Source organism: Rhopilema esculentum, chromosome 12 (assembly GCF_057945365.1).
Source record: "Rhopilema esculentum isolate cy_ngs chromosome 12, ASM5794536v1, whole genome shotgun sequence".
Classification (NCBI taxonomy): domain Eukaryota; kingdom Metazoa; phylum Cnidaria; class Scyphozoa; order Rhizostomeae; family Rhizostomatidae; genus Rhopilema; species Rhopilema esculentum.
In genome coordinates this window covers 8,548,822-8,574,802 of record NC_142826.1, presented here as the reverse complement: position 1 = coordinate 8,574,802, position 25,981 = coordinate 8,548,822, and the positions used below count along the sequence as shown (strand labels likewise).

The window sequence follows — 25,981 nt, the reverse complement described above, 5'->3', positions numbered from 1 at the left end:
AGCCCCCCAGCCCCCCTGCTCCGCGGTGCCTGCACATAAGGATGGAAAATAAAACAAAAAACTTGAAAAATAAGTTAGGTTTCAATGATATAGGCTTGCTCAGCATATTGAAACGAGGCCGACCTACAACCATTGGCAACCTACAAAAACAACATGGATGCTACTTTGGATTTTGGCGAGTTTAGCTCCAAATGAATATCAGAAAAAAAATGAGCAGCATCTCACGATCCCGAGCTTTATATTTTTTTGGAAGTCACGCTGAGGATTTTAGTTAATATGCAACAAGTTTTGAATAAATTTGGTCTAGAGGCCACAGAAAAAGTCGTCTGGCAAGGATGGCAGCCAGGAGGAGAATACACGAAGAACATCACGTTAAAAAACGTCGACATCAAAGCGAAAAAGCTACGATACAAGTAAGTTATTTCATTCACAAATAAGATGTTAATACAAATGTCTTGAAACGAAATAAACTGATAGCACTCTTCTTCTTTTTTCGATTTTTTCAGTAGATTATTTCAACAGCTCGTACCAAATTTCTGCTGACTTGTCGCTAATTATTTTCCCTGCGCTGCTAATGTAGCGGCTGAATGTCTCTTTTGAGTAAAATATTTCACCATCAACCATACATAACTTATGAATTTTATGAGCTTTATTGCAATTTTTGACTACAGTATCATCACTGTAAAATGAATAATATAGGTATCCAGACAAGCATTATCTTCGTTCATAACAAATTAATATACGAATTATTCAAACAGTTTAACAATGCAAGCAAGAGTGGAACAAATTAGTTCAAAGGAATTAGAAACTGCCTTTTTGGTAAAGTCCTATTTTGTTCATAGTTAACAGACTCAGAAGTTGTTAATTTATCTTTTTTTTGTAATTTAGGATTCCAACAAGTCGATTCTTTACCACGAAATACCCACAACCAATTATCCTGAGTTCAGGTACAAGCATGACCTTGCCAATCACTTTCAGGCCACTGGAAAAGGTAAGCATTCCATTTTCACTTTCAAAGCAGCAGTCAGTAATGAATTGATGATTTACTTGTGAGAATCTACAATTTATCATGTTCCTTTGCTCTCATTACAGCCCAAATCCAATTTAAAAGGGAATTAAATTTCATTACCCAATCATGGATTTTGATCATGCCCAGGATTTGCAAAATTTCATACCTGGACACAGTTGGAACATGGCAAACTGCATTATAACAATGCATCTTTTTTGACAATTAGATTGCTAAAAGCTATATGCACACCAGAAAATGTACAAAACAAATTGTTTTTGTAAATTTCTTCAGCATTATTTTTTTCATTCTCTATCTAGAACATGTATAAGGACAAGATTGTCTTTGAAACAAAGGTAAATATCAAGCCAAAAACTGCTCTTTGGCTTTTTATCAGTTATTTTTTCATTAATTTTCATGCAAGGGATAAACTTGGTGCTCCTATCTGTAACTTATGCACAAAATGGAGAGACTTAACAATTTAGATTTCATAAAGGTATTAAAAATCAACTGCCAGTATATTTTCATTAATTGCAGTCAAAACCTCATAATTAAACTAAATGATAATTGAATTTATTTTAGTTTGAAAAAAAAATCCCTTACACCTAATCCATTTTTTGATAATCTGAAGAAAATGAATTTCCCTTGAAATGTGAGACCATTTATGTACTCAATTTTAAAAGGGGTTTCTCAATAATTGATTACCCAGACGTATTTTAATTGGGAAAAACAAACTTTGAGTGTAATGTATCAAAGGCTTGTCAGTTGTTCTTTTGAAGCTATACTTCGTTTATTTGATATATTTTGTAACTGCTCATCTGCGTAATGAACCATAGACTTAAATTTTTGGAAACCTATGTGCATGCCAGTCAAAAATGTTAATGTTGTTGATATTGGTTTTTACAGGAGGGAAAATTTTCAGTGCCAATGACAGCTGTTTTACCTGAAGCAGATTTATTACTTCAAGAAGTTATTGACTTTGGCTTTTGTGCAGTGAGTGATAAGCTACAGAAAACCTTTGATATTCTCAATTACAGGTAAAGCTAAGTTCATTGATTGTGTGATTATGAAATGCTTTTTTATATAAATGTGGATTCAGTTCCAAAACTTTGAAATGGTGATAAATTTTGTCTCCTCCAATTTATCTAAGAGTGGTTTTGCAGTTCCAATCAGAAGTCTATTATTTTCAGTTTCTGAATGTTATCTTTCTCAATTTTGAAATTTAGAGAATATATTTTACTTTCCTTTTAGTGAACTTGAAGTGTCATTCAAGTTGACTTTTTCCAATCCCTTTGATATAAAGCCAAACAAGGGATTCATACAACCAAATTCAAAAGCCACAGTTACAGTGTATTTCAAACCTCAGGTAAGGTTCCTGCTAATAACAAGCTTCTTCATATATAATTACCTAAAAATAAATGCCATACTTTTTTTCAGTTATGGAAAGTAGCTATTAAAACATTCTCTTGTGTACTCTACTTTTTATGATTGGTTTTGTTTGCTTATGACAAGGTTGTGACAACCTTTGCACTGTTTCCTTTTCAAGGCTGCATATGTATACCAGTGTGCCGCATCCTGCAAATTTGGCTCTGATAATGACAAAGGGCAAACAAAAAACTTTTTTCTTCAAGGCACAGGTAATGAATTATGGCAGTTTGTCTTTTATGCAGCTAATATTTTCAGTTTGAAAGGATGTTTTGGAGATGAGCAAAACAGAAACTTTCAATCTTTACTAAATCAATGAATACTGAAGATACCAATTAATACTTTCTAAAATCTATTCATGCATTCTTTTATTTGCTGCAAATCTAAAGACCTTGGAGAAAGGCTAGTGAGAAATAGACAAGTATAAGGGATATGTTACTTTCAACAATTTAACACATTTTTAGTGCTTTTCAATTGAAATGCTTCTCCTAGCCATACAAGTGAAAAGGTTTCTAACATTAGAATGAGCAAGGAAATGCATATATTAAGTATCTTGACTCTGTCAAAAATAATGGTACTGTACTATGCCACAGAAAGAAATATATAAATTTATTCTGATTGATTTGATTCATTTTTGATACTGTTTAATATTTTAGGAAAATATGCTTATCTAATCGTGAAATATGGAGAACAAGTTGGTCATGATATAAATATTGATTTCAAAAATGTTGCTGTGAATACAATGTCATCCAAAATAATTGAGCTGGTAAATCAAACTCCAGTAAGTAGAATATATATAGCTTTTTTCATAAATGATCATGTGTAGCTGTGCCTGTGAATGTTTAAAAAGTTTCAATCTAAACTTAATCTGTGCAGTTTAGTGTCTTTTTTTATGATACCAAAGTAAATTTATTGGCTATCTTGCTGCTTTGAATAAGCATAGAAAGCTGTTTTCCTCTGAGCAGTGTGATAAAGGTAAGAAAACTCAAATTAATTAAGCTTTAAGTAACCTATGATGCGTGGGGTGAACAAGCAAGCAAGGAAGAGTAGCAAATTTGCCAGACCCATAGAATTAGCAAACAGTTGAAAACTTACTAAACTAAAAATTAACAAATGTAACCTATGGTATCTAGCTCCAACAATGAAACCACAGTGCTTGGTGGGCACTTAGTGAATTTTATTGGAGCAAGAGTGTTTTTTTTCAAAACAATGATATCTTTGCATTTGTCTTAGTGTTAGGGGTTCTTTTTCTTCTCAGCCTCTAGGTTCTTTTTCTTCTCAGCCTCTAGGGCAATCTTCCTCAAATTTCATAATGGTTTCCCACTGAAATGCTGAGCAAATTTTAATCATGATAAGATATTGGTGTTTGAAAATGAATTTTCTATTTTTGAAATTTTCTAAGTTTAGCATATTTTTGTGCTTGATTTGTTGTTTGAGTCTACAGTACCTACAATGGTAGCAATGAATCGGCAATAAATCTCTAAGCACTCCATTAAATCATCAAAAATTGAGCTCAACCTTTGTTTTCATATGTTATCAAATGCATATTTGTATTGTTTATTTGTCTTTTCCCAGGTCAATGCACCATTCCAAGTCATTCAGCCGTCACTTGACACATCAGTTGACAAAGCATTTCACTGTTCGCAGTATCACGGAATTGTGCCTGGAAATAGTTCTTTAAACCTGAAGATTGCATACACCCCAAGCATCTACAGCGTACCCCAGGCTGACTCGTTTCAGATACTGGCCCTTGGTGCCACAAGTTGCGGCATCATTAAGTGTATAGGTCAAGGAAGAGGTATGTGCCACAAGTATTGTTAACTCTGATGATACCATAGTTAAATGTAATACCACCAAACATGCAATTGTTGAAAAATGTTTCTGCATGACGGTATTGCTACATGTATTTCTTGTTAAGTTTAGGGAGTAATTGAACAGTTAGTCAGGAAGGGAAATAAGTTGACTTGAAGTACATTCATGACTGTGAGACTTATGCCCAGTTTGGCTTTGATCTAATTTTCTTAGAGAGACGTTTTCTCCATGCATTTGTTGATATTCATACCAAATCTCTTGTCTTATTACTCTTTCATCGATCATAAGGTCGTAAAATTTCTCATTGTCTTTAATTGTACTTATGGTATTACAGCAAAAACATTTCTTAGCAATTTGGTTTTGTTTTCAACATCTTTCTCGCTATTAAAAGTCTATTAACAGTTTCAATCTTGTTAGGCCCAAGTGTGACACTAGATGCTTCATCCATCAGTTTTGGCCTCGCTGACATTGGGAAGGAAGTAACAAGAGCCTTTCAGATTACAAATCATTCACTGGTTGACGCAGTGTTTCAGGTAAGTGTCCAGGAAAAATACACTATGTTTCATACTTGATGTGATAGCAAGTCAATACCAGCTATTTGTCTTAGATGTAGGTAGCCCTTATCAAAATTTTAGTATGCTAGCATAAAACGTTGATAGTTTGACTAATTTCTTCCTTTCTCACGCTATTCCGTTTTTGCTATATTTTTAATTCAGTTTTATAGTTACTGCTAGAATCTTAAGCTGCAGAAGCTGCTTTAATATCTTGATAAAGTGATCAAAATAGCACAAGAGCAAGGAAAGAGAATTTAGCAACTGCGCTGATGCTCTGAGGTGCTGGCTCAAGCTTCCATCATCAGCTTTTGATCATCATTAGTGTGTATTAATATTTACTGTTCTAGCAATTTCGAGCAAAGATGACAGTTAAAAGATTTTTATTCTTGGTCAGCATACAATGTTTTGTACCTCAAAATTAAGGAAAAAATTAAGAAATTTGCTTTAAAGTTTTTTAGAGTTGTTTCGTTGTAAAATGTGAATGCCAGTGAGTTGTACCGGATTGTGCAACTCTTTCCATACAAACAAACACTGAAACTTTTATGTGCTAAAGCAAAAAGGCAATTGCTGAAAGGAACAATCAGGTTTTTAATTTTTGGTTTATCTCTTTGTTTCAGCTTCAAATTGATAATGATTTCAGCGTATTTCATATGGATGTCAAAAGCGGTAAACTGAAAAAAGGAACATCCCAGACAATCAAAGTTACATTTGTGCCCGAAAAGCCCATCAACTATTACAGAAGGGTGATCTGCCTCGTCCACAATCAGGTACTTTGTTGATACATTGCACAGAAATCAGTGCTGAAATTGTGATCATCAAATTAAAGTTTATCTGTACTTGACACCAGATAGCTGGTGATCTCTACAATGTTGTTTCAGAAATGTTTTTTATTTATTTCAGTCTTCGTATTTCTAAATTTCATGAATATTGAACAAAGTCCGAATTTTTTCAATTTTATGCTAACTTGTCTTGTTTTTAAAAGAAGTATATTTCTACAAAAATCCTAGATGGTTGTGCTTCTTTTGAAAAACTATAAATGCAAAAATTGTTGTCACAACTTGTAGCAAAGGATAAGAAGAGCAACAATTGAAATTAAGTGCTTCACCTTTCAAACTTAATAGTGATACAACAGTAATAAATAGATGAATAATGCAGTAAGTAATAATATTTTAGCAATAATTTTATAGTGAATTAAAACAGTTCACATCCTCAGCAATGACTGGTTACAAATGCGTGCAAAGATACTGTCTCTTACCATTGATACTTCATAAAACAAAATTTTCACACATCATCCTTGATGCTTCATAAAACAACATTTTTACACCTCATCCTTGATGCTTCATGAATCAACATTTTCACACGTAATCTCATCATCAACGTTAGATATAAGGGCATGCTGACTAAGCAAGTCAAAAATCAAGCGCAACACTTGGATTGAAACTGGTTTCACCGTAGAAACGCTATAGGAATTCTGTTCAATACAAATTGACAGCGTAATTTGAAACGTATCGCTAAGAAATTGTATGTTGTATACCCCTTAACAGAAGTAGGAAAGGACTTTGAGAATAAGGATATGTCTAAATTTGTAAGTACATGATTAGCTTACAATCTAGTATTTTATCTGAATCTTTGTGTTCTTTAGTTTTACGTCAATGGGTGCCAGTTGCCCATGCTATATACGTGCACGTGCTTGCTTCTTGCCTTCCTTGGATTTGCTCAATTCCTTAGGTCATCTTTAACATTTGCTGAGTCGCAAGATCAATGTCAAGACCATTAATACGATTCACTTTTTCGTAGGATCCTCTTTATCTGGATCTCTTTGGTACTTGCCACTCAGATCAAATAACACCAGGTGCATTTTCACGAGCCATCTGCTGTTATGTAGATTGTTTTTTGTATTTCTACACCTGCACCTTCGCCATCGAAGTTCCATTAGTTTCCACGTAATTCTAGCAATTTAAATTGGAGCTTAAAGATTGTTTGGACCTGATGCTGTTTTTGAAGCGATTTTGCGTTGAAATGTATCTTTTTGCAAATCTGCTTTGTCAATTAAGCTTCTATTTTTTCTTTAAACCTTTCGAGCAACGCAGGTGCAAAGACTCAAGTTGAATATTATTCATTTATTCGATCCGGCCTGCCGATCTTTTTGACATAATAGTTTTTTCCCATTAGGAGTCCTGCAGAAAAAGCATATTGAAAGATATGACATTCATAAAACAAGGGGACTATCACGCATCTCTCCAGAGGTTTCTCCTTTTTAACTTTTTTTATAACTTAGATTTAAAAATATTTGGTTTTACTTTAAAAGCTGCATTGAATAGAGTATTATTCCTAAAAAAATCTTTCCTTTCTACATATTACTTTTTTAAACCCAAAAAATCTATTCGTTTGTTTGCTATTTTTGTGATAATAAAAGCTCAATAATTGTATATATTCAACGAAAATTTCTTCAGCATACGTCGGATATTCTTAAGCCATCATCTTTTTATTTCGGTATTAAATTTTAACCTCCAATATTGACACTCCAAAATGGCGAGATAATCGAAGAGCTGTCAAAATAGTTCAACATTTGCAAATTTATGAAGCATAGTGTAACTATTAAAAATTGACATTTGAAATCTGCAGTAGAACAGTTGTCTATTGATCGCGTTAAACGCGAAACATGGATTGGATTCTAGGAACCGTCCTGTTCTAGGAACCAAATCGATTAAGGCATCGTGCACAAACCGTGTAATATACTTTTTATACACAGCTCGTTATCCATCTTTGTTTCGTGATCCAAGAGTTAATTTATGCAAATTTTTTTCTTAAGGATTTGAGAAGTTGGTTGAAGGATGAAAGAATATTTGTTGGGGAGGATGGGTGTTTAGAAGTCAAAGATGATATTTTAAATGACGAGTTGGTATTTTCAAAAGTAGAAGATGGACCTATGGAAGAATTCTTCAATGATGGAACAGTTGACGAATTGGTAGGAAATGATAACTCCATTCAGAGAAGCTGGTTCATATAACTCTAAATTTAACTTGAATTTTGAGATGACTCAAATTGCATTATGGTCCAAGGATTAAAGGGGAATCTCTTTATAACGGATCCCCGAAGAAAAGAGCTATTGTTTGATGTAGGAAGATGGCCTGTTAGCTGGAAACCCATCCTGGAAAGTGATTTGCGAATCGGATCGGATTGAGTTGATTCGCCCTGTCACGGATTAAATAATTCCTGTCACAAAATTACTTGCACAACCCAAGATCTGATCCGGCCCCTGAATCACTCTCCAGAGTGGGTTCTCGGCTTTATTAATTTCTTCAATTGTTTAAAAGCAACAATGGGTAACTTTATCTGTCATTTAGCGTCGTCCGTTATCGGGAGGTATCGCTATATGGAAGTCTCATTACACCGTGGTTTTGAATTATATTGAAATATGAACTCAGATTGCCAGGCGTATTGTGTAACTCTTTATGATAACATTTTTGGTCGTGTTTCTTTATAAAATTTATCTTTCATCGGTGCGGCATGTATGATGAATATAGCTGCTTTAAATCATTATTTTGCTCAAAACCTTAAGCTGCATTAACGCTTCAAAGTTAATCGTAGTTGTTTGTATTTTGCCAGTCAACTACAGTGCCTCACATCTGTGTTGATGTTCGTTCCGTGGAATTCTCGAGATGCACTCCCGGACAAGTGTATCATAAGGTAAAGCAGATGAAAATATTTTTTTCCTATTTTTCTATATACTTTGCTGTATATACATTAAAAACGTATATTTTCTTGAATGTTTCAAAAATTGAGAGCTGTTGTGAAACTGAAGTATGAGAACAGAGGGAAAGCTTGCAATTTGTCTGAAAGTCTTCCTATTAATATAACATCTGCATGCAAGAAATCTGTTTGTTGTTTCTGACGCAAATTTAAACTTGAAAAAACAGAAAAAGGATGTTTATTTATAAATATTTTCTGTTATATAAATAACTGCATACCTGCAAGTTTAATTTCCCATTATGCTTGGGAAGGGAACACTTTATCAACATTTTTGTTTTCTCCAGACAATAAACGTCACCAACCATACTCAAGGGAAAGTTTCTTGTATATGGAACTCGGGTATGTATTAGGAACCTTTTGAGATGTTTTATATGATTTCCTATAATGAAAATATAGTAGACTGAATTTTAGACAATCTTTTAACATGCCTTTATATTTGTACTCTGTAAATAGTGTAATGTATAAGATAAAATCCCATTTTCCTGCCAATTATATTTTCTGTTTGCCTCTTAAAGCAAGAGGTAGATCCTACAAAATGGGCCATACCTCGTCAGATTATCAGAATTTTTTGTATAATATTTTTTGTGGCTGGACATTACAGTAACAAAACTAACCATACTAAAAATATTTAAATCTGGCACAAAAGCTGACAAAAATGTTCTAATAACCACGGGCTTTGCTTATAATCTTAGACCCAAATAGAGTTACTGGTTTCGAATTTAATCAATAATGAAAAATGAAGGTTGTTATGGAGGGCATATTGACGACTTTATCGACAATATGTTGGTATTGTCTTAGATATTAAGGTTCTGGACAGACCATTAAGGTTCTGGACGTAAAATGTTTGGTTTGTAATGAAATCGTCATCTGCTAGTTGCAATTGAATATGCTTTTTATGCCCTTTAGATAGCTGCAAAATTACCGAAATAATGGATGCTTTTTCTGTTTTTAAATTATTGTTGTCAATATCTTCCTGCTGAAATTTGCTTTCATTTTTCCAAAGGTCTTACGATGAACTTGTAAGGCCTCTTATTACTTCAACTTTTTTATTTAAGAAAATAACGAAATTTCAGAGCTGGTTAGAATGATGACAGGAGAATGTTGAGTTATGTGTATGAAGACGTTACATCTTATTTAACGAAGTTGGTTAATAGGCGCACTGTACAACGATTGTGATATTATGACAGCTCATTCGATTTTGAAGCAATCTTTTTTTTAATTTCAGGCAAGAAAGGCAACCCATTCTCAGTCCAGCCATCAGAGTCTGACATTTTACCTCTGCAAAGCATTTCCTTTAGCATTAGATTCAAGCCAGTGAGTTTTCTGTTTTAATATGGTTTTCTACAAGATACTATTGCTGCTTTAAATTCACAGTAAAAGATATTTAAGCAGAGAAAACACAGGGGGCACAGGCTCCCATTTTTCAGAAGTAGCAGTCTAACTGTAGCTTACAGAAGTGGCCCTCTGAAGTAAAAAATGTAACTATGTTTAGTTGAATCATATCCAAAGAGCATAGGCATGCGTTGTTTCGAACTTATTACTAATTCCGCTGGATAATTATTTCTTTTAAGCTTTTTTCTTTGCCAATGAAAATTTTGCTTCTTAGACCAGAAACAAGAGCGAAATTCAACAGGGAAAAAACTAAACAGCTTGTTTGTATCTATAACGATCACTATTGATATGTTAAGTCAGATATCTTTGTAACTGTATCTCCAAGAAACAATTAAATTAAACTGGTTCTTCATTTGCGCCAAATTGTAATTTGGCTGTACTTATATTATACCACTTCCTCTCTAGACTGTTTCCGGGCAGTTCTTTTCTGCAGAGGTTGAGGGATTTGCGTTCTATAAGGTAAAGTTATAAATCAAAATGATACATTTGTTAATTGATTCTAAAGAGTTTCCAGACATTGTCCAGTCCTGACTCTCGTCACGAAAAGTGTAACATTCTATTTGTAGGATTCGATATACTTACAATCCTATAATTGACATCCTATTTTATAGAGATTGACATCCGTTGAATTGTCTAGATGTAAGAATATGTCTTTTCAATGCTGTTTACTATCTACTTTTACAAAAGACGGTTGTCATACTGACCACTCGAGTGTCTTCGACTTTTCAGAGCATGAGAGACCATCGACTCGTGGAAGATGCCACAATGTGTCCTCCTTGGTGTTTAACAACAATAGCTACAGGTGTGAAAGAACTCTCAACTCCAACGTGCAGTCATAAAAAGAGCCATCGTTGCAATCAAATGACTTTAAAACCAATCTTTTTGCACATAAGAACTTTTTTTCTTTAACTCTTAAATTGGCAAACTAGAATTTTTTTCTGTTTCATACAAGTGGGTTGAAAAAAAACAAATTATCAGGAAAATTTATTTTAAAACAAGATAGCAATCCTTCTCTTATTTGAGGAAAAAATGTTTCTTTTTAATAGTTTCAGGTTAGGTTTTTTCTCATATGGGACTTATTTTAGTTATGAATTGATTATTCTTAAAGTTCAAAATATTTCATACTCCTCGGTTCTTAGTAGCTGCCTGTTAAATCATGTTTGGTCTCGTATCAACATAGCATCGATTGGTTTGCTTAACTGGCTCCTTTAACAAGAAACATTTGCTTACTTTTACCGTACTTATTGAGTTCTTTAAATGCTTGATACTTAGTAATACAAGTGTTTTTCTTCTTTTATCACCGTAGGACATACATTTCCTCAAAAGAGTGAAACGTTTTTACCTGACTGCGAATTCAACACGAGGAATTTGGTGAGTTTCCAGCTTCTTAAGCATGCCAGTCTTGCAAAAATCTCTTCTTATGTGTAATTAACTTACTGATCTTTAAATAAGATTCAGCTCTACTCTAGTTTGACTGCAATCACGGACAAAACTGTGTTGAGATAACTCTATTCAGTCAGCCAAATTAAAACTACTTTTGCATCTTCTATTTGTTATCAAATTCCTTTAGTTTTACGCAACGATTAACACAATTTTGTGTTTATTTTTTCTTAACAGTACAGATACGTTCGAGATTTTCTTTGATTTTTGTCATTGTATTGTTTCATATTTCTGTATTCTTTAGCTATAGTTACCTTACTCGGTGATTGAAGTCTTCTAGAAAAGTTCAGATGATAATTGTGTTGACAATTAATCGAAAATATCGAATAATCCTTATCACAATGTTCTAGTAGTTTGTCTCTTTTAAAAACTCTCTTGATGGTTATCGCTTGATCTTTAGTTGCCGAACCGTCATTTCACGATACTTTTATCACATTTCTAGCTTTGCAAAATAAGCTCAGAATAGAGTTAGAGTACATTCAAAAATCAAAAGAATAGATCAAAAATACTAAAGTGGTTTGCTGTTAATGAACAACGAATAGTAGGCTCTTTCTAGAATTTGGGAAATATTTAACTTTATCTCATCTACCAATGAATAAATTTTGCAGATATTTTCACCTGTGACGACAATCAACTCTTCATACAAAACCTTGTTGTTAACTAACAACGGGAAGAATCCAGTGGATTTTGCTTTTGACGAAGACGAATCAAGGTGATTCTAGTTTCTTTGTTTTAATAATTCTTTATTCGTAAATCGTAAGCTACAGCCTTGACCAAGATTGAATGATAGATATTTTACTAATTCATGGTCTCTTAATGATAGTTAAAGTTTCCTGACTTTTTTATAATTCTAAAAGTTACTTACAAAAATTTACCTGTTTCTGTCTTTTATCTAGAATGCAGAAAAAACACCTTCTATCATTCCCTCTTTGTCTCACGTTTCGAATTCTTTCTGTCCTTACACCTGACTTCGTCAATTGCTCACTCTTGTAAAATTTTTTATTTTGGCAAAAAACTATTAATATTGGTGTTTTCTATGTATGGTGTTCTTAATTGATAAATGAGCAGGGTATGATACATTACATACGAAAAAACCCTGTGCCCTTACATATTTACTAGAGATTTCTTATAAACTTTTTAACGTGTGTACAAACGGATAACCCCTAGCCTACATGCCACTTGACAGATATAGCAAGACTTTGCCAAGTTGGTCGCAACTCAATAGCATCCAAAACCAATGCCTTTTATTAAAACGTAATAACTTTATGTTTAAAAATAGTCTAAAGGCCATATCTCAATATTCGATGTGTACTCGTTTGTAGAGCCTTTAGTTGCAAACCAGCAAGAGGTCTTCTGCAAGATCAGTTCCAGGTATGTTATCATAAACCATCCTCATTCAGCTTTCATACTGTGTTATGCATTTGAAATCTATACATAACCAGCAAAAGGATCTTGGAATGCGTATTCATTGATTTTTCTATCAATTGCTGTAAGCAAACGTTTTTATCTGATAAATACTAGCTGTTCCTTGTGCAATCCATGTTCTTTAACAAGATAATTCAACTGATTCTTATGTTTATAGGTGTGCGAAGGACCACTGCCTGACTTGTTCTTTTTGTTATAAATGTCACTATGGGGGTCACTTTGACGCTACATTAATTGGTGGTTGATGAGAGATTTGTAATTTGTCATTTTGAATTTCAAGCCAGTCAAAATTTTTATTGAAAATTAGCAATTTGTATTAAAGTCCTTTAAATTAGGAAAAAATAACATTTTTGGAAGACACATTATTTTAAGGAGGCTTTTTGCTTGTTTTATAAAAAGGGGCGACTTCGTGTGTCGACGGTGCCCTTTTCCCCATCACGAATAATAATGACAATGATTGCTAAAAATTAATGTTCCGAAATATAACATTACAATCTCATTTGCAGGTTATAGTTTTCCGATACACGCCCGATGATTATGGGACTTGCACCAAAAGCCTCGCTTGCAGGATCAATGCTTCTGAAAAATACACAAAGGTAATACCTTGACAGTCACCAACAATATCCCGAAAATACTTTTTAAATCTAGGAAAAAAGTCACTATTGATTTTGAAATAGTTATTCTCACGTTTGGTTCGATTCAACTTTCAGTTTGCGAAATAGGTCTGTTTAAACTAAATTTGAATTGGTTGTGCTGTACATAAAATTATGTTGCTATGGCCACAGAATGGGTTCGTGAAAAAGTGGTTCGTGAACAAATACGGTTAGGTGGGAACTCCAGCTTTTGAAGTAACAATGGAATAAATAAACCAGTTTGCAACTCTTCCCATGCTATATTTATCCATCGAGATTCTTTGTGAAAGATGCGACTCTATGCGAATCTCACAACTCAATGCGCTGTGATTTAAATGTCTTGTGCAAATTAGAATATCAATCTTTTGTCATTAAAATGTCTTTGAAAAAAGCAAACATTTTACGACATACTAAAAGCTTTTTCGTCTGACACTCATCAGAGCATAAAACGTCAGAATAGGTTCCAAAAGAACAAGATGGAAAATATATGCCCAGTTGTGGATCGAAATAGGCCAATCAGAAAAACGCAAGCACAAGACCGGTATAGTTGACCAATCAGTGCCGCGAGCCTAAAGAAAAATTACCTATTCTGACGTTTTATGCTCTGAGGAGTGTCAGACGAAAAAGCTTTTAGTATGTCGTAAAATGTTTGCTTTTTTCAAAGCCATTTTCAAATTCTGTACCGCAAAAAAATTGTTCTCATTAAAATGTCTTGTGCAAGTTAGCATATCATGTATGTTTTCTTTATTTGCAGGATATAAATCTTGCTGCATCTGCTGAAATCCCAGATTTGCAAATACAAGCCAATGTTTGTCTTTTTTCACCTATTACCTTTATTTCTTCATCTTTATATCTAACTGGTTATTTTCTTGACATTAAATCTATATACTGATTTCACATTTGCTAATTTCGCCGTATGTCTTATTTCCTACCTTTTGATAACCTTATTAGAAAAGCTTTATATCTCTTCAGTATTCATCAAATTCTGGAAAATATTCTTTTAAATTTCAATGATATTAGTCGTTAGTTAGCGTTTTTTTTATGCAGGGAGCAGTTTACTTTCAACCCACCTACGTTGGTACGACATCTGAACTGAAAGTTTCTCTAAAGAATCCGTGCAGGATTCCTTTACGGTATGTTCAATGACTTACATGACAAATCAAGTATTTCTATTGCTTATGTGTGTTTTTCAAAGAGAATCAATTGTTTTACCTAAAGCCATTTTCAGCCAGTTTTTTCATACTGTGATATTAATACTTTTGTCAGCTTCGAATGGAAAGTTCTTACAACCGACAAAGACCAACTTTCTGTCGAAAATTCAAGTGGGATAATTTATTCAAATGAAGTACAGGCGAGTTTATGCTTTTACGTTAGATACACATACTTACTGCGTTTTACTGATGTATTTCATCCTTAATAAATATGAAACACTAATATTGTGTTCAAATGATCGCAGCCATGGATATGTACACATATCTCTTGAGTGTGTACAAGTTAGGAAGCAAATCTTCAAAAATATTTAAAGGGTTTGGTTTGGATGCTTTGATACGGTTTCTTGAATTTCCTTATATGGCTAGCACCGACTTAAGAAAATCTGTCGATAATTTGTCTCACTTAAGGTAACAGTCTCTCAAAATATTTTTATCGGCCCCCAGGTTCCTTTACATTTCTATGAGATTCTTATATTTATTAAACTTTTTTACGTTGAATGCCTTACATGATGATTTCTTATATTTGTTACCGTCATTCAATGCCATCTAGATAGTTACCAATTGTTATTTTTAAATTCTAGACACATAATTGGAAATTTAAACCGAACAGAGAAGGCAAACAACTTTTTAAAGTGAGACTTGTTGCTTCTTCTCCCGACGGACAGTAAGTTAAAATTTTCACAACTTGCTTTTACAAAATTTTCGATTCCTTTATTTTAAAAAAATGCCTGTTCTTTTTTTATTCTTGTAACAAATAGATTATTTTTGCCACGTTAGGTCTTCGATTTAACTGATTATGTGCTTTGTTTTGGTAATCAAGATCTTTAACTACGATTACGTGGTTCTGTAGACTTGTGAAGCTTTCCGAATAGTTATTTAGAGTTGAACTGAATACCGTCCTTTTCAATTCTTCACTGTTTTTCATTGTTCTCCTCTCTCTCCTTCCCTATTCTCCTCTCTCCTTCTCTATTCTTCAATTTTTATTACGACAAAACCTCACCATACAAATAACAGCTTTGAACAGCTGTATGAAGAATTTTTGACAGATTTGCAAACAAGAGTGTTCATTGATCTAGCAGTTTGGTCAATCCTGCAACAATCTCATATCATACACTGTCTTCTATAGATTTGATACAGCAGCGAAGGCAATTGTTCTTCGACTTATTGGCGAAGGTCAAATGGGCTCACTTTCTGTAAGTATTATTCATGAAATGCCATAATTTGAATCTAAACGGTCAGTTATTTTTTATGAAGGCAAATTTGATAGTACTCAAAGCGCATTTCTGTATGCTATCGGGATTTGGAGCATTGACATCAATGGAAGATCATTAAGTTCATTCTTGAAGTTGCTAAGCAACTTGAATATCTTGAATATACCTTTGAAGCCTTTAAGAGACCAAGGTGCCAATCTTCTTAAGTGTGTTGCCGTAGATATTGATACGTTTTAAGAAGAATGCTTGATTGGATAAAACATCAGGGTAGACCCAAAGGTTCTACTTGAGGGGCTGGAACTCAAATCTTTATGCATTCAGCGCCTGTTTATCTTGAATGTTTTTTTGCAAAAATAAACATTAGGTGCTTAATGAGACGGTTTTTCTAATTTCAAGTAACTGTACTGCAATTCTGCAATAAAATCCGACCAGAAATCATTTTTTTATTGATGAAATCACTCGCATATATAATTTTGTAATGTTAGCTTGCTGTCACTTATTTAGTGCTATCCAGAAGAATTAGATCTTGGCAATGTCGTTGTTGGCATCACTGTTAGTAAAAGTGTGAGTCTTCAAAATGAAAGTGACTGTGGATTGCACTATACCTTGGTGGTGGATGAAACAGAAGTTGGATCTTTCTCTGAGCAGAATTTGCATAAGGATTCCAAAGGTAATTACAGCAGCAATATGTTTTGCCTGAATCAGAAAACAGTCCCTGTCAGCACTTCCTTTGTTAAAGATTACTCTGTTTCTTGTTTCCTGCATGTTCCCATTTTTGTTATAGCCTTAGAGTTGGGGGAGGCAAAAGGATTCCTTCCTGCCCGATCACGAAAATCCGTCGAGTTTAAAATTCAACCTACCAAAAGATGCAAATATGTTTGCAAGATTCTATGCCAGCTCATGTCCTCGAAAGATACTGGTAAGGTTTCTATACATCGAGTTTTATAAATTGTTCTATAAATTATAAAGTGAGCTACAATAATTTTTAAGTTATTCTGGCCTTGTTAATATGGAAAAAGCAAGCCACTTTTTGCCTATCGCTCATTGGATTGTAAAGTTCCTTTTTATTTGCCTGTGACTGTATTCATTTGATTGCAATGATTCTAATTCTTGGGTATATCTTTGCATTTGTTTTGTATTTGAAATATCCCATTGATAATGTTCTTTTGAAGATACAAATGAATCTCATGATAACATCTTAGGTTGACGCGTTCCATAATTTCATTTTTTAGAAAGTGACAACGCGTCATCCCATAAAGCAGTTGAGCTTACATGTCTTTGTACGGTCGTAGTCAAAGGTGTTTACCCAACCCTGGCAATTAACGATGTTAGAGGCTTAGGATGTGTGCAAGGATACAGTCGGAAGCGCCTGTGGAATATTTTATCGATAGATAGGTAAGAATGATTTCATCAGCTGATTTTTCGACGAAGTTGTTGTTTTTTGTTTTGCTTTAACTTTAATGAGTAATTTGCATAGTACTGCCCATCAGAAATGTTATTTCAGCTTATGTTACCTTGGTGATGATAACTGTTGCACCTAGTTTCTAGTAATTTTTTTCGGCTCCCGTTCATACCTTCTATTTAGCTGCCTGCTCAATCCTTCTTTAGGTTTAATAGTTGTCTGGATGCAGACCCTGGATCACAAGAACTACTTTACAAAGTGCCAACCAGACACAGGTAATGTATATTCAAATGTTGGATAGAATATACCCATGTCATCTATATTTTACAATGTGCTGTACAATAGTATATTTTAGTATTTATTTAGAAAGGCTCATCCTGGAGTTTTGTGTACATCTATATTTTTCCTGATGTAAATTCTTTTTGGTATGTTTTTTTTTCAGCACTAGACGTCGTATGCCAGTGCACACCAGAGCGGTTTTAGACTTCAACTTTGGATCAGCTCCTCATCTATCAGAATCATGCCAAGTATTGATCAATTTGCAGAATACTGGCAGTGCTATTGTCGAATGGTATGTGTTTTGTCTTTATGTAAATTTCTTTCAACTTGGATTAAAGTATTTCCTATACAATGTTGTTACTCCTTGCAACTTTACTTAGGTTATTTGATAATTTGAGTCAATACTTTATAACAGAGTAACTTCTTGTAGCAGCATGTGTGCAAATTACCACATGCATTTTTCTTCTGGAAAAGGAACTATTTCAAATTCTGTTAGGTCAGTCCTGCCGGCTTTTTCCTGCACACATTTCAATTACTATACCACAAAGAAACGTGCAACTGATTCTCTAAAATAACGCTTAGTTTTTTCTTTTTCATCATAGGAACTTTTTATTTCCAACTGATCTTCAACTTGATATCGAGTTCTGGGCACAAACAGGAGAGTTTGATGACGATGAGTTGCACGAGGTAATGACTTCTTGGTTTATCACTGCACTTTGTTCATTTTTGAAAGACGCTCTATATAATTATTAAGTCTAAGGTGGATTGGGTTAGAGCAACTAATTCAGCTTTTTTATTTCAACTTTTTGTGTTACATTATTTTATAATGCCTTCCCTTGTTGCCTATTAGATGTTTGTTCTGGACCAAGGTTTGTTCAGTATACATCCGAAGAAGGGCAAGCTATTTGCTGGAGAATCTCAAGTCGTCTCATTGGCCTACAGGTAGCTGTAAAGCAATGCATCTCTTTATCTCTCTTACGTCATATCGGTTCCTAGTCCATCGTATCACCTTTATTAAGGTCTAACTCTTTTTTGCTTAACATTTTAGTTTCTTTGCGCATTGATAAAATTACGTTAACACTTTAAGTTTAACCCTATTCCCGTTATCACCACTGAGATAAGCAATGTCAAAACAATTTCTTTGAATAAGATTTACTTAAGGTAGCTATCAATCTCAATCATACTTGAATGCAAATATGTGTTTTTTGCCTGTCAAATTTAGACGAATTTTTGTATTAAGTGTTACCTCTTTTTGTTTTTTGCAGCCATTCAGCAGTTGGTGTTCATCGACTACCCGTGCTTTTTAAAGTTTCCAGAGGCAGAGAAATTCTGGTAATGTCCAGTTCTGTCACTTACCAAAAACGTTAATTCATCTTTATCTTAATTGCTTTTTGTCTATTTATTTGAACTGGCTCTTGATCGCATGTTTTAGATGTTTGTGGTCCTGTGATGCTCCAGACAACTTGATGAAATACTTAACCATCGAGAAATAAGTGATAGATTAATCTGTGACATTTAGTTTCTACAAAACTCTTTCTGTTAATAATTTGTCCACTCAAAGTAAAGATAGATTTTGATCATAGATTTAAACTTAAATTGACACCTTGATGTGTCAACAAATTGAATTCTGAAGTGATTATCTTCCCAAACTCATCGTAATCGCTTTTTTATCATCATTATGGTTCCCTCCTTGTTGAGCTACCATGTTTAATAACACTAGTTTTGCTACATGCTTCCTGACATTTTGCTGTCTTTTTTCATGTAGCTCAATTTCATCGGCCACACAGTGTCTCCAGATGAACGATATCTTCATTTTTCGAACACAAAGCACATGTTTGACCCTATACCGGTTGGGAAGAAGACCCCGCCCATTCAGATGTTTCCACTGCATAATGGTGGTGGACAGCCTGTCGAATTTCAGCTAGATGTCTCCCCATTAGACGAAATACAAGAGGTATGCGGTGTTCAGTAGTTCAACCTGCTGTTATCAAATAGGTTGAAAAATAGAAAATTTATTATTTTTCATGGTATAAATTTTTCGTATACTTATATTTGTTTACTGGAATTTGCAGACCTGATTTTTATCAAACAAAAAAATTGCTAGCAATTTTATTATGGGTTGATTCAATTCTGAGTTTGCTTTTTTCACTGAACCAAAAGACTTATCACTACAAATAGTTAAACCAGCCAGTACTATCCCAATACAACCACTAAAACACATGTTGACAAATGATTCGATCGAGATTCACTTTCCAGGATTATTCTTAATCCTGATATTACATACCTGAGACGCTGAATTTCCCAATTACAATAATACGTTGTTTCTTTACTATGTTACTTTTCCATTTATCTCTAGCAATGTTTCTTTATTTCAGAAAAATTGTGGATGGAAGATATTTGAATGTCTTAACCCAACAGGGATTATTAATCCTGGTGAAACCATATTTATTTCATGGATATTCTCTCCTCTGGAAGCAAAAATGTATTCTGTAAGTGATTTAGAAAAAATATCACTTTCCTATAATAACTTTGTACAAAATGCTTTGATTAATGATTTAGACCACCCTGTTTTGATCTTCGATACAATCCTCTATATTTTTTCTTCAGAATCCTGGAAATATTTCTTATAATCTCCAAGGTTAACCTAATTATTGAAAAAATGCGTTAAAACTGGCACTGTTGGAGTCAATCTTTTAATCTTGATGGCAGAACAAAGACAGTGTAGTGCAAATGTAGAATTCTCCTTTTTTGTTTGTTTGAGAAAGTATCTAAAGGCTTAGAATGTGAGCACGAAATCGTATTAGCTGAGCTTGTTCAGGCCACGACTGACTGGAAAAAAATACAAGCTAGAAATGAAAAACTTCTTAAAAAGTATCATGCTTTAAAGTGCATCCACTTTTCAAAGGCAATTTTTAACACTAATAAAAAATAAACTGTTTATTTGCCAGGTTGATGTTATGATTCATGTAATTGGAGGTGAGAGCAATTTTGTTACATTCACTGGAGTTGGTTACGAACAGTCAGTGATGGGGCCTACTATGAACTTAGCGGACCAGAACGACGGTACACTTCCTAAAAAGCAACTTATTCCCGTTGCAGAACAGGTACTCAATCTGTAAAATTGTTATCTTTTTAAATTGATATAAAGTATTTCATGATTGCAGAAACCGCCTCTACATAAGCAATGATTTAAGAGCTTGTTCAGATTGAGGAGACTAAAACATTTTTTCAGGGGGAGAATGGTGGCTCTCAGTGTGCTAAAAGCCAACAGAAAGATGATTCATTTAATTTCTTTTAGTAAATTTTGGGAATTATATGGGGCTAAGCCCCTTGACCCCCCTCCTTCCGTGGTCTCTGAAACTAATGTTTGATAAATTCCAGGAACATTTTGGATGTCTTATGATTTTCCAAACCTACTTTAAAGGTTCAGGAGTTACCTTCCATTTCTTTTATTTTCATGCTCTTTTCCAGTTGATGTATTTATCAGAAGAGCGACTGTCATTTGACAACGTACCTTTGTTGTCAGCGGTTAAACGTGTCCTGTTCTTGAAGAACGTGTCAACAACATACGCGATTTCATTTCGATGGCTGCTGGAGAAATCCCCTGTTTCTGAAGTAGGTTTTTAGAATAAAGAAACATTTTTGAGTAGCGTAAGTACAGAATGGCGATTCCAATGTCAAGTATATATCTAGTAGAGAAATCTGGAGAAGACCTGTTAACCCAGTGAAGTATCTGCACACAGAAGGGTTTAATTAATTTTTGTTTTCGGCAATATCTCGATACAATGCATTGCTCTATGTTTTTTATATATATTTATTTTAATGTTTTTAATTATTTTGGGCAGCTTTATGCTATCCTTGTTTTGTTACTTAAATTTGTACATTTCATAATTTTTGATAAGATGGTTGGTTTACTCTGGTATATTTTTTGTACACAGAACTTTTCCAAAATCTCTGATCTTGCTTTTTTGCCTGTTCATCCTCATAGTTGCCATACCAGACAGGCTATGAAGCTTATTGTATGATAAGACATGTAGGTCTGTAAAAACATTTTATGACAGAACAAGGAAAGAAAGTAGTATTAATTAGCTGTCTCTTTCAACCAGTTCTGTTGTATTTTAGGTTATCTCCATTGAACCAGCGCAGGGATACATTGAGCCTTCGGAGTCTTCCATTTGCAAGGTATGTTTACTAGAAATCTAAATTTAAAGTCTTATTTCATCAAAATTGTTTTGTTTCTGTATTGTGATGTAATACTGTATTGATTGAAATTTTGTTTTTAGGTAACATTTTTATCAAAGGGGCCACCAGCCATCTACGATCTTGACTGTGTTTGCGAGGTACTTCATTTCTTATTCTGCCTTCATATATTTCAACTAGTTCTGTAGCATAAAAGCAAATCCACATTATGTATGCCTGGCATATTTATATATACGTTAGCAAGAGGTTTTGTGTATAGCTCAGGACAGTTACAACACGCTTTATTCAACCATCAGGCAACTCATTCCCAGTTCCTTTGAAACTTTTACTAGTAATAATCATTGAATTAAACAAGATTTTTCGTCTGCAGTCAGATCACGAGAGAAAAAACTCAATGGAAATTCCCTTAAACACGTATAAATGCTATAATAACGTTTTATTTTGAATCATTGAAGCTATTACCTCTCGCAGAATTCTATTGTATAATCACTTTACACTCAATTTCCCCGTTGGCTTTTTTATCATGCCAATGTTTTTTATAACTGTTGCCTTCTTGTGTTTTTACTGATATAACGCATCTTTTGCATCTTTTTTAGGTGGTGAATGAAACTCTGATGGCAAAATACAACAAAGAACTGGTTGAGTGGCACAGAAAACAAGAAGAAAAGAAGCTGCATTTTACAATAAAAGAATCAGATCTTGAAGCAGCTAACAAGCGACCTGGCTCGGGACCCAGTAAACTTAGATCGATTGATGCAGTGTATAAACTGAACAGATCGGATTCTGATCTCAAGAAATACGATGCCCTGCCACCAATCGGGCTGGAAACAAACTCTACCATAAACGATAGTGGAACTGAACAACACCCCTTACCACCTGATACATTTCCTGTTCATATGGGTGTCACTGCCAGGACGCATTCAATTGAAGAATTTAGATCAAATTTCATCAGCGTTGCAGACCAATACATCATACAGAGGTTGGTACTTCAAATGCTGTTTTTCCCTTCAAAGTTAAATATATTATAATTCCATTCTGCCCCGAGCTTCTTCAGATTAATTGAATGCAAATAATATTCCTTTGAAGGTATATGGCCAAATGTAAAGTTTTTATATATAAAGTATAGAGTAGCATGCATGTTTTAATTTGTAGGGTGGGGGGGGGGTGGAGGGTGCGCGATAACCTTCTTCAAATATACAACTTTCATATATACCTTAGGGAGGGAGGTTAGGATTACCATAACCTTTTAGGAATTCCTGAGGATCTTGGCATTGTTAATTTTATGTCTAATGTTATTATCAGGGGCCATTTCATAATTCTTTTTTATCTTCAAGCACTTCACATGATGCTAAATTAACCAAAAGCAATAAACCCGAGAAGAGGAATTGCAGTAAAGAAGAGTACAACGTGATGGCCAGCATCATGCCTCTCATTCTTATGTAAGAACATTTTTCTTGGACCTTATCATTGTCTTAGATATTTTGCTAATCATTGTCTTAAACGACATTTCTGTAGAAGAAGAACAATTAAAAAGATCTGCGTAATGCCGTGAAATAAATTTTAGGCTCCTGTACTTATTGTTGAGCCACGTTCACTATGATACACAGGACTTCTGAAGGTAGAGACTTTTTGTCAATGAATCTTTGCTCACTAGGACAACAATATGAGTTTGATTGTGTTCCTTAATGCTATTATGGTCTTCGAAAGCTATTAGTTCCTTGCGATAATTAAGTTTGTTATAGGTAATAAATCTCGGTAAGAAGCAATGTTTATAATTGAATTTTTAAGAAATTGATGTCATGTTTCTCCTGCATTTATAAAGGGATCTTTTGGAAGACAAAGACTTTGCGGTGGCTATAAAGAAAATTCGAGATGAACCTGTACCATATTTTGGTATGATAACAGGGGATGGCAGCGATGATGCTGAAGACTGTGAAATGACAATGGCTACAGTTGCGGCTGCAGTACCTATGGAGCAAGAAATGGTACTGTATTTAATGTTCATCTGTTACTGTCATATATTCAACATTTTAAAGAAAAATGGACCCAACTTTCATGCTAAATATTGTGAAACGATTTTTAAAAAAAGTCATGTGATTTGTGTAAACATAAGAAATATTTGTGTGCAGCCCTTCTTCAGATTTTTGTGTTGTAACTTGCAATGAAATAAATCATTAAAGTAGTTTAAGTAATTTGAAGTTCCTTGTTAAAATGTCAGAGGACTTAAGATTTAACATAGCATCCAACCTTGCATTCAGTGTTGATTGAAACACAGCAAATGAAACAAGGAACTTAACTCCCAAAGCTTAACACCAGTGTTTCTGCTGTGTCTGTATAAAAATTATACCTCATTGATGTTTTACAGAAATCTGAAAGTGAGCTGCCCCATTTAGAGAAAAAAGAAGCTGAAGAAAAATTGGACAAAGAAGATGCACAGGTATGCTTCACATTTTATGTTATGAAGAACGTAAATGTTTAGGGGGCTTTTAACCTGCATAACGGATAAACTGTCTGTCAAGTGAGAACGTCGCAAAGTTAAGCAAGCAATCTAGTTGACCATTTTTTTAACAAAGGTCTACTTTTACTTTCCAATTTGTTTATCGCACGTAAACACATTGGAGAATTGGAAATTGGAAAGGGAATTCAAGAGAATTGAAAAGTGGAAGATTAATTCTTGATAAAGAAATGCTTTATGCTCAGACATTCACATTGTAAAAGTTCCCACGGTTAAAAGATTTGTTGTGCCGAGAAAAAGCTCATTTTTTGACAGAATACATTCAAGGGCAAGCTAGAGTTTGAAGATAACGGAGAAAGAACAAGTTCAATCGAGGACAATATGGCGGAGAACCAAAGAGCCAAAGCAAATGAAACTGATCGGCTGTTGAGAGAGAGGCAGACATGGAAAGGGTAATGTCGTTTTTAGAGTAGCTATACACTTTTGTTTAAAAGAAATATGGAATGTTTCAAGACAGATCACGTTTTTAATTTTTTCAGGAAAGATATTAGTATTATTTTCTGAAGCTTGCACAAATGTGAAAATTTTGTTAACATTTCTGACCCGGTACTAGAGATTTCTTAATTCTTTATCGGTCATTTAAGGAATCTTGTATATGTAGTCACTAATGATATACATTAAAATTGTAGTTTAGAATACATGGCCGGGCAACACCAGAATTGAACTTCATATTGAAAGTTGAATAGCAGAAAGATGTATATGCTTTGAAACAACATTGATTCAATATTAGTTCCAAAGCTTGACTGATTTGCAGTTAGCTGTTTCTATATTGCACTGTACCGAAAAAGACGAAATTTTGGTATCAGAGTAACAGTTTTTTAATTTTTCTTGAAAGTTGTGATTCTATGGTTGTCACGTTAGTAGATGTGCCTAGTTACTATCTGCTTTGAAAATGAAGCTCCTATTTGTGATCTTTTGATAGCTCGATTTCCATTGCCAATTGCAGATCTGAAGAGTTCGCAAAATTACTGGATGAAGTGTTTGAGAACACCGTTTTCAATCTTATGACTGAAGCAAGCAACGGAGAGATTAACTTAACAGCTAGGCCAAGACTCGTAGCACTTCCACCTAGTGCTAAGGGGAGCAGAAAGGCATAAATGATTGAGAACTTACGCACAAGAACAATCGTATGTTAGGCCTGTTGCTGTGAATTGTAACTATTTGTAATTAAGATTTATGTTGTATTATATTTCCGTACACTTTGTACACTGTATAAACATGTTTTTGTGCCTTGTTCGAGGAGGATGATAACTTTTATTGCTTAAATGATCCATTTGAAATCGTCCACTTTTAACCGTATCTGTATTGTTATGTGGTATTCAACTTAATTGGATGATATTTTAACAAATGCTTTCATCAAAGATAAATTTGCTATTTCTTGTTTTGTACTTAGGATGTTATGGGTTTTTATAGTAATTCGAAGACATTGACAGGCACTGCCTAGCGATGAGAAAAGTGGGGTTCTAAAAAGGTGGGGGGGAGCTAAAATCGAATAAAAAGTGGCTTGACTGATGATTCATTGGTAATTTTTGCATTTTGACAAAATGTAGGGGGCTATAGCCCCACAGCCCCTTCTCCGTGGTGATACTTGTTTAGGACAAATAATATCTGGGTACATTATTGCGGCTGTGGTTTGAGTAAAAAAAGTAACGTGAAGTGACATCTTGACTATGATTGTGGGCACTCAACTTTTAGAGAACAAAACTTTGCTACTATTTTACTAA

General features: G+C 34.1%; 1 protein-coding gene across 1 annotated transcript; it reads left to right on the top strand.

The window, feature by feature from the left end:
- The first annotated feature begins 103 nt into the window (after positions 1 to 103).
- Positions 104 to 25,694, top strand: LOC135681527 (cilia- and flagella-associated protein 65). Its single transcript, XM_065196046.2, has 47 exons — positions 104 to 413; positions 889 to 991; positions 1,327 to 1,362; positions 1,913 to 2,043; positions 2,258 to 2,372; positions 2,553 to 2,643; positions 3,088 to 3,212; positions 4,007 to 4,229; positions 4,661 to 4,776; positions 5,415 to 5,564; positions 6,595 to 6,649; positions 6,970 to 7,043; positions 7,610 to 7,765; positions 8,407 to 8,487; positions 8,835 to 8,889; positions 9,776 to 9,864; positions 10,348 to 10,401; positions 10,672 to 10,744; positions 11,249 to 11,313; positions 11,991 to 12,094; positions 12,705 to 12,753; positions 13,314 to 13,403; positions 14,194 to 14,247; positions 14,487 to 14,572; positions 14,706 to 14,790; positions 15,232 to 15,314; positions 15,777 to 15,843; positions 16,366 to 16,531; positions 16,646 to 16,780; positions 17,094 to 17,256; positions 17,470 to 17,538; positions 17,706 to 17,834; positions 18,145 to 18,229; positions 18,393 to 18,484; positions 18,808 to 18,874; positions 19,308 to 19,496; positions 19,918 to 20,031; positions 20,491 to 20,646; positions 21,014 to 21,157; positions 21,665 to 21,724; positions 21,826 to 21,882; positions 22,339 to 22,721; positions 23,077 to 23,181; positions 23,565 to 23,727; positions 24,108 to 24,179; positions 24,525 to 24,649; positions 25,204 to 25,694. Exons 1-47 carry the CDS (start codon positions 277 to 279, stop codon positions 25,352 to 25,354), a joined length of 5,172 nt encoding a protein of 1,723 aa, XP_065052118.1. The 5' UTR covers positions 104 to 276; the 3' UTR covers positions 25,355 to 25,694.
- Positions 25,695 to 25,981: the final 287 nt, after the last annotated feature.